Source organism: Mesoplodon mirus (genome assembly GCF_964341445.2).
Source record: "Mesoplodon mirus genome assembly, chromosome: 4".
NCBI lineage: Eukaryota > Metazoa > Chordata > Mammalia > Artiodactyla > Ziphiidae > Mesoplodon > Mesoplodon mirus.
In genome coordinates this window covers 67392786-67402104 of record NC_138979.1, presented here as the reverse complement: position 1 = coordinate 67402104, position 9319 = coordinate 67392786, and the positions used below count along the sequence as shown (strand labels likewise).

General features: G+C 50.3%; 1 protein-coding gene across 2 annotated transcripts in view; it reads right to left on the bottom strand.

Annotated features, from left to right (window-relative positions):
• The window catches only part of ACSBG1 (acyl-CoA synthetase bubblegum family member 1), a gene marked incomplete at both ends in the record, with an annotated part of 58926 nt that overhangs the window by 9917 nt on the left and 39690 nt on the right, over positions 1-9319 (bottom strand). The window contains 9 exons of one of the 2 annotated variants that reach the window (XM_082619657.1): positions 639-720; positions 1952-2198; positions 3025-3164; positions 3867-4084; positions 4776-5006; positions 5999-6180; positions 6967-7143; positions 7496-7645; positions 7737-7817. In XM_082619657.1, coding sequence (XP_082475783.1) covers positions 639-720; positions 1952-2198; positions 3025-3164; positions 3867-4084; positions 4776-5006; positions 5999-6180; positions 6967-7143; positions 7496-7645; positions 7737-7817 — 1508 coding nt within the window. Of the gene's footprint in view, positions 1-634; positions 721-1951; positions 2199-3024; positions 3165-3866; positions 4085-4775; positions 5007-5998; positions 6181-6966; positions 7144-7495; positions 7646-7736; positions 7818-9319 lie in introns of those variants that run through there. The other variant, XM_082619656.1, reaches the window with a different exon arrangement.

Sequence of the window (9319 nt, the reverse complement as noted above, 5' to 3'; positions counted from 1 at the left end):
AGTGTCCTATGGGTTAAATAACCACTACTCTGGACTGATCTGCTGCTCTATTGACAAAAAAATCAGGTACTTGTTGACAGTTCTGTTAAAAATTTAATTTCAAATTACACATTAAATACAACCAAATAGGCAGCAGCAGTTTTATTAAGCATCAAAGTCAGTGGGTGTGTGTATGGTGGAGTGCCTGGTAATGGGATGATGGGGTCGGCAACGTCCAACAAGATTCCAGAGTAAGTCGGGTGTTAGGTGAGTTACAACTGAGCGCTTTCCCTGCGGCACACTGGTTAGCCGAGCCATCTCCCCCGTCCTCCCCCGCCAACACCCAGCCTCCTGTTAAGTGAGCTAGCAGCCTGTTAAATCTACCTGGAACTAAGGCCAAAAACTGTCAGCCCTTTAGTTCTGGAAAGAGTTGATCTCACTTGTCACCCAAACAAAAAGCAATACTTTTAAAACTATCCACACATGAAGCTTCTCGGCATAAGACCTGGCAAATGTAGATGCCAGGACCATACCTGACCCAGAGAACCTAACAGACTTGCCAGAAGTCCATGTGCCCAGACTGAAGAGGACCTGTGGGTCAGGAAAATACTCAGCCTGCCATCTTCAGGAGAAACCCGGGAAGGACGACCCATGATTACTTTTTTTGCGCTTGGTAAAAGGAATCGATGATATCTTTGTACTTCTCTAGGACTGTGAGCCGTTTCAACTTCATTGTGGGACCTAAAAGAGAAATTGGAAGAAACGAGTGAGGGCTGGGCTCTGAGATGTCTGAGAAGGTGTGTGGTAAACATCTAGACTCAGTGAGTCCCAGAACTCTGGAATTAAGCCAGACCAACAAGTAGCCATCCTCCAAGATGGCTCATGGTGATCCCTGCTCCGTGGTCACACCCCCGTGTGGCTCCTTCCCACACTGTGCCAGGGTTGGTCTAAGTGACCGGTAGAATACAGAGGAAGTGGGGTAATTTACATGACAATAACTTATAGGCAAATCATCTCTGCATTTCAGTGAAAGTTCATAGGATGTTGGATGTAATGCTTTGATTGCTTGTGATGAGGTAGGGGAAAGCCCTGGCCAGGGAGGGCCTCTGGCATGGTCTTTATGAGAGGTCTTCCTCATATCACTTTTCTTGGCCTTGGTCCTCTCCTCTAATGCAAGGTTAAAAGGGCTCTGATTTGGGTAGCTTCAACTCCATTTTGTGCTAACTCATACTTGGCTGTGTAACTGGAGACTTCAAAATCAAAGCCATTTATATAAACTGCTTAGAGAGGACACCTATCTGGTTGACCTTGCGTTCCATTTGCTGGCACAAGACAACCAGATAAGCTCAGGGTCTCTGATAGCAGCTCAGCATTACTGTGGATAGTTGCATCTGGGTTCAGCCTTGATGGGTTGGAGAGAATCTCACTGAAGGAGCCATTTGCATACCCACCCCACCATGCCATGAACACCCTAAGATGCTACAGCCAAGAGCGACTTCGTCCATCCAACTGAGGCCACACCAGAGGCCTTTTCTGGTTCTGTGGACCATGGTCCAGAAGGGCTTCCACCCTTTACCTGTTGCATGAGCTGACTTTACAAAAGATTATGGTGGTCTCACTCCCTAGAGCCAGATGACTCCAGCCCAAACACTAACAGGAACTTGGTGTCTGCCTGGTGGTCCCATTGTGATTTCAGGGGAAAATGGTTCCTTAGTCAAAACAAAGTTAAATGTTATAGGTTCAAATTAATGAATTCCAGCACATATCTTATACACTGAACACGTCCTACCTAACCACAAGCCCAGGCACTGAGCAATCGATGTCCTCCCACAGGAAGGAGGTGGGTGTCATCCAAAGTGCCGTCAGGGACCTTCTGTTTGCCATGGCTGCTTCCTAGTGGGCACCTCCCAGGCTCTGCCATGGCCTCTGCCCTCCTGCACAGCCCCTGCAATAGTGTAAAGAAAACACCTACCCAACTCTCCACCCGAAATGGAGAAGTCCCTCTCAAGAACGGCCCACTTCTGGATGCGGTAGGGTCGGGCAGCTGCATTCATGTTGACTCTCTGGATCCCCTCTTCAATGGCCTGATACACGGCCTCATCCTTCTTCCCCACGACCTCCGATACTGTGGTGGCTTTGCTGCCCACCCTCTGGCAGAATTCCACAGCTTGTTCCGTCAGATTATCAGTTGGGTCAGAGGTATCAGGGTCCAGAGTGCACTGAAAAGCCAGAGATAGATCAAAACCAAGCCTCACTCCACAAGATGTGTGCCCTGGTCTTGGAGGAGGTCGCACTGCTGATCGTCAAGGATGTGGATCACTGTGAGCTCTGTTTCAAAGATCTGGTTCTAGAATGACTAGGATGCTACTCGAACTGCGTTGAGCCCCGTGGTGGGCTGGAAAGAAGGGAGGCCTGAGATTGAGATGACTTCAGCCAGTGAGATCATCTTTTAAAACAGGGACCATGGGGCTTCCCTGGTGGCGCAGTGGTTGAGAGTCCGCCTGCCGATGGCAGGGGACATGGGTTCATGCTCCGGTCCGGGAAGATCCCACATGCCGTGGAGCGGCTGGGCCCGTGAGCCATGGCCGCTGAGCCTGAGCATCCGGAGCCTGTGCTCCGCGACGGGAGAGGCTGGAACAGTGAGAGGCCTGCGTGCCGCAAAAAAAAAAACAAAAACAAACAAAAAAAAACCAGGGACCATAATTCTGGCCCCGTCTACTACCCTGGTATCAGATACCAGATTGGTTATCTGCTGAGGGGACTGAGGGCAGCAACACAGTGTAAACTGGACTGTACTGGAACACACAGAAGATCATCAGGGCAGCATACTATTAACTGTATTACCAGGGGCAGAAGGGATTTCCATGCGCTACGGCTACCCCTTAAGGCAGGCAGCACTGACTAGCTATTCCAGAATACAGTCATGAGATCCAGACATGTCCTGGCTGAACATGGCTTCTGCTGGGGCCAGACCCACAGACCACCCACTCCTCCAGAGCCGCTCCTCCAGAGCCAGACCCCTCCCCCACCCCCACTCCAACACACCTTCAAGGTGAGCAGCATGGACAGGAACTTCCTCTGGTCCCCGATCAGCACGGCATTGCTGATGATGGGTAGTTCTGTCTTCACGGCCTCCTCAATGGGCACAGGGGGCACATTCTCCCCGCCAGCCGTGATGATTAATTCTGGGGAGGCAAGGCCAGGCCCCCGGCACAGGCTTTAGTCCAGGTGCTCAGGCTAAGTGCACCCAGACTCTGCCTGGAGAGCCGACCCTCTAAGCAAGACCCAGGCTCGATCACACATCTGCCTGCGTGATTTCCAGAAAGGTGTTTACCCACTCACCGAGCTTCAGTTTCCCCTGGGAAATTGGGGCATGGGATTCCCACAGGGATGCTGAGGGCACTGTATCCACTTGGGCAAAGTAAGCAAAGCACCTCTTCCACGGAGGTGTCCCCAACTTACTTCCCTGGGAGAGCCAAGTTGTTTATGGGAAACTTCTTTGAAATCTCATGCTCTATTTTAAATTTTATGTCCAATTTGTGTTCTACTCTGCCACATATCCATGTTTGCACATAAAAATACATATTTATGTCCTTAAATTTTCTGGAAAGACTTGCCTTGTTTATCTAGGGAGTTTGAATCCCAGCTCTGTCATTTACTAGCTGGGTGACCTTGGGCAAGTTACTTAACCTCTCTGGTTGTCCTCATTAATAAATCGAGGTAATGATAGCATCTTTCCCATGGGAGACAATAGTAAGTAAAATGATGCCATTCAAGGTGTGTGGCACTTAATAAGGGCTCAACACTTGTAGTGGGTATAAATTATGGTGGCAGTATAATTCCTCTGATGTCCCAGCACAGCCTCGAACCCAGCCAGAGGCGCTCACCTTTGAGACGCCCAGTGATGTAGAGGAAGCCGTCGGCGTCCAGGTGGCCTGAGTCGCCCGTGTGCAGCCAGCCGTCAGCATCAATGGCCTCACACGTCTTGTCCTCCATGTTCAGGTAGCCCATGAAGATCGTGCGGCCCCACAGGCAGATCTCTCCAATGCCCTCTGCATCCTCATTCACCAGCTTCACCCGGCAGCCCGGTACCACCTTGCCGGAGCTGGGGGGATGGAGGGGCCGGGAGGCATGGTCAGAGGGAGCAGTTTCCTCCAAGCCCTGGATCAGCCCCTAGTCTGATCCATCTAGTCTTCACTGATGGCTAGAATGTCCTTTCCCAGGATTTTTGTAATTTAATAGTGTCCTCAGAGCTGAGAGGTAGGGCCAGTTAAAGGTTTTTAGGTGAATGAATGAATCAGTGGGGGAAATCCTAATGGGACAACTTTAAGCACTGTGATGGGCAAGCAGGGAGGGCAGGTATTTAAGCACAACAGAGAATCCTTCAACTCACTCCCTAGAGCTGATTGCCCCCTACCCTACACCAGAGGACCAGCCCAGTCCCCCCAGCTCCCATCCCAGATGAAACCGGGGCTACCAGCAATGCTGGGACACCCTCTAACATACCCCACCCTACTGGAGGGAGGGGCCAAAGGGATATTCCTCCATCAGAGCCCTGCTCAAGGAGCCCCTGGGCTGCAAGGCTGTTTGCAACCACAGACCCAAGTGACACTGTCGCAGAGACCATCCCCACGAGACTCAGGCCTGGCCGAGGGACTTGGCCCAAGATAGAGCTGTTGGCACTCAGGGACCCATAGTCCAGTGGCCTGGGCTCAGGGACCTAATCAGCAGGGGGGCACTGAAGGATGTCAGCCAGGATGTGCGGGCTGGCATATGTACTGAAACCTGGACCTCACCTGTAGAGCCGGTAGTTGTAGGGGCTGGACATGAAGTGAGGGCCCGAGGTCTCGCTGAGGCCGTAGCCCGCATACAAGCGGATGTTGAGGCCCAGGAAGAAGTGCTGTGTCTCTGTGGTCATGGGGGCTCCTCCATAGAAGTTTTTCTGACACTTGGCAAAGCCCAGTGCCTGGCGGACTTTGGCTAGCACCAGGTAATCTGCCAGTCGGGTTGTGAAGGGCTTCAGATCGCTGGTGGGAGAGGGAAAATGGCTCACAGAAGACAACACACACACACACACACACACACACGTGTACACACTTGCGTTAAAAGGGTGGTTGTTCAGTGGGTACCCGGAATGGCCATTCCAATGATCTATTCTGATTGGTTAGTGGCAATGCTGAATCCACTGCTAAATATTTTTAATATTGGCTCTGCCTGTGAACATGCATGCACGCCTAGGTATATACATGTAGTTACGTGCAAACACGTCTTGAGCTGGGAAGTTAGAAAACCAGATTCAGCTGTGTAAGCATGCACAGACAACACAGATGCATGCAGGTTTGCACACACAGTAATACACACTTGCAGAGACTTGAAGTATATATGCACAGACACAAACGTGTATGATCCCATTTGAAGCTCTTGAATGGGTCATTCATGCATATTCACTTTTCATGTCTGTGCAAATGAAGCCCTAAGTGCACAGACACGTGTACATGTCTCATGAGACATGATACCATTTCACAGATACACTAGTAATGGAAAATATTTCTAAATTGGAACAGACCAGATGTATGCCATTGATCCTCCCACAGCACTGGTTGGGAATTTTAAAGCAATCGAAAGGCTACGGGCAAGAGATGAGTGGTCACTTTGGATTATGGGAAGGCTGGAAAACCCCCATCACTGTGGCCCCTTCTCTACAGCCACCTACTGAAGTCAGGAGACCCCTCAGGAGGCTGCCAGGAGCTGCTCCCGGGGAGGTAAATGCCACCCCAGAAGGAGCAAGTCAGTCCTTGCAGTCAGACCCAAAGATGGGGTGATGGTCTCCTGTGGGATCTGGCAAGAGAACAGGGGTTCAAGCCCAGCCACTGATGGGGTCTCTGTGCAGGGGTCTGGACAAGCCTGGCCAATGGGGCCTGGACAAACCTGGCCTATCAGATCCTAGGTTGTGTCCTGGGGTTATGACCCAGCCCTGCTGCCTGCCTCCCCAGGCCTCTTGCCCCCTGGCCCTCTCTACCTGCTTGGGCAGGTGAGGTTCTGCTCCAAGGTCACCGACATGGCCCACAGCAGCATCTTGCGCCGGATGAAGCCAGACTGAGCTGCCACCTCCTGGATCCGCTCCATGATCTTCTCCCACACCCGCGGCACCCCCATGTGGGACGTGGGCTCCACTTCCCTCAGCGTGTTCACCAGGCTCCCCTGTTCGCAGCCAGCGAGAGACAGGGCTGTGATTCAGAGCCAGCCGGGAGCCAGGAGGCCCCTGTCACCAGAGTCAGCATGCACACACGCAGGCATCCTGTATACAGTAGCTCACACAGGTGTACGCACACACCGTATGCAACTCATGTCACATACTGTCGGCTACGACTCAACAGCCATCTACTCACTGCTCTTCTTTGCTAAGAGAACCTTGATGTTGCTCAGGTACCAGGGTGGCCAGATGCTTCAGAAGCACCTCAGTCCCCTCCCAGTCCTGGGGGCAGTGACTTTTTATTAGTCTAACTCAAACATGGTAATCCCATTCCCTTAAGCAGTGACTCATTGATGAATGGACATGGGACAACATTTGGGCCAATGTAGGGGAGGGGGAAGTCTGCTAGGGGGCTCTGGGGACGTTCTCCTCATGGTTAAAAGAAGGATCCCAAGCACAGGTGTAGTTTATGAGGCTGGGATGCAGGGCAGGGCCTTGGCCATCTGTGACCATCCTGTGATCTTACTCTGAGGGTGGCCTGTCCTTGATGGCACTGTGGACCCACAAACCACTCTGATTCAACTTTCCTTTATGTAATATCATCAGTTTCCCTTCTTGTTTGGTCATCTGAGTCAGGCTGTGCTAATTGCAGTTGAAAGAATTCTGACTGATAAACACACGGGGAACCAGCATGCTCATGAATGCACACACAGGGCCCACAGACACAAGCACACACTCAGGAAGGCCCTTGCACACACACTTGGACACCCACTTAGGCAGAGAGGCAGACTGACCTTCAGGGCATCAGTCTCAGCAAAGCAGACCTGGGCCCCCCACTGGATGCCTGTCCACAAGTCATAGATCTGGGCAGCAATGTGGCTGAGGGGCAGGTAGCTGACCACCACCTCCTGTTGGAGTTCTGCGGGTTGGATGTCACCAGCCTGGCTGCCATAATGTGCTGTCCATGTGATCTGGCGGACAGGCAGATGGGTCCTGGCGGTGTCTACAAAGCCAGCCCTGGAAGTGTTCACATCTGTGGCCACCCGGTGGGCTTGGGCTATTTCTTTGGAGTGTTCTTTGAACACCCTAGAGGTTGTTCACCCTCCTGGGCATCTCTGCAGGAAACACCCAGGGACAGGCCTCCCCCTCCCAACCCCCACCATTTTGCTGGGCTCAGTCTGTACCACAGACTTAAGGGTCGTCCTACTTATCCCAGCTCCCTGAGCTGAGGGGCTAAAGGAAACTCCCTGAGAATTGTTAGGGCAGGGCCATTGCCCAGATCCACCCATAGCCCACCCCCACCCATCTGGGCATCTGTCCTACATTGTCTTGACTCAGCATCACGCCCTTGGGGTTCCCAGTGGTGCCTGACGTGTAGACCAACACGCAGCACTGGTTAGGCTGCTGGGCATTGATGATGGTGTCCAGGGCCTCCTCAGTCACCTCATTCCCCAGATCCATGAACTCCTCCATCTGCGGCCAGGTGGGAGAGTGCAGGCAGCCCAGGTGAGCTGGGCAGGCTCACACAGACCCCACCTGCCCCACACGAGCCCTCTACCCATACCGTGTACACATTGGCCATCTTTGTCGGAGGAGGTTCTTGAAATATCACTACTGCCTTCAGATGTGGCAGGTTTTTCCAGATCTGTATTGACAGGAAAAATAAATGGGGTTTCATTTTAAAAAGTCACCTCTTGAGAAGAGCCCCATCTCTAGGTGTTAGTCAGCCTGGCAGGCACCGTGTGGCAAAGGTTGTTGGTCCCCAGCTCTGACCTTTCACTCAGCAGGACACTTGCCACCCTTCATGCATGGTTCCCCATCATGAGAACTTTGGAGCAGCAAAGGTGGGATAAGCAGGGGGCAAGGAATGACTTCTATTAAAGGAAAACCAGACAACCTGGGGCCTGGCTGAGTGCAACAGGGGACTGTGTGACTGCAGAAGAGAGAAGAAAGGAAAGGGTAGAGGGAAATCAGAACTCAGTTATCTCACTGAGTTGACGTGTCAGAGGTCAGAGCTCAGGAAAGCCAGGGTGCCTGGAATTTGTGGGACAGAATACCAGACAGGAGAGAACTATGCAGAGAAAGAGTTCTAGAAATTTCTTTAGGGGTCCTCTTGATTCTTTGGCGGATTATCAACCTGCACAGGCATAGGTGAAACTCCATGAAACTAGATGAAGAATAAATGCTGGAGGAAGATCAATGACTGGGGCTAGAAGACAAACAAGAGCATGTATGGGGCCAGAGCTGTTTGTGTCTCCATCAGCCAGAGTGGAGGGACCTCTGGAAATAAAGACCCCAGAAGGGTCAGGTCTTAGGTCTGGGGCTAAATTAGCCTTAGAGGAAAGGCTATCTAAACCTGCTCTGAAAGGCTTAATTAAACACAAGTCTCAAAATGAAATTGAAAGAGAGAAAAAAAATGGAAAAAATTAACCTGCAGGAGAAAACTAAGAAGCCTAACATATGTGTAATTGGAGTCCCAGGAAATATTTTTTTAATTGAAAAAAGTCTGAGAAATTTTCAAATTTGATTACAACTATAAATCCATCAATTCAAGACTCCCAGTGAACCCCAAGCAGGATAATCACAAAGAAAAACCACACCAAGACGCAACATAATCCAACTGTTGAAAACCAGTGACAAAGGAAAAAATCTTAAAAGTGGCCAGAAAAACAAGATACACCATGTGGAAAGGAACAAAGGTAAGAAATTACAGACTTCTTATCAGAAGCTATGCAAAGTAGAAAACATTGGGATGAAGTCTTTAAAGAGCTGAAAGAAAAAAAGAGAAACCCTGACAACCTAGAACTATAAACTCAATGAAAATATCTTTCAGAAAATGAAAGCAAAAATGAACAAGTTTTCAGACAAAGAGAAGCTGACAGAATGCATTGCCTTCAGACTTGTATTGCAAGAAATGTTGAAGATTGACATATATATGCTAATGTGTATAAAATAGATAACTAATAAGAACATGCTGTATAACACAGGCAACTCCACTTCGCTGTACAGTAGAAACTAACATAACATTGTAAAACAACTATACCCCAATAAAAAAATTAAATTAAAAAAAGAACGAAAATTCTTAAGGAGGAAGGAAGATGAACCAGATGAAAACTTGGGGTCGACATAAAGGGACGAAGAGTGCCA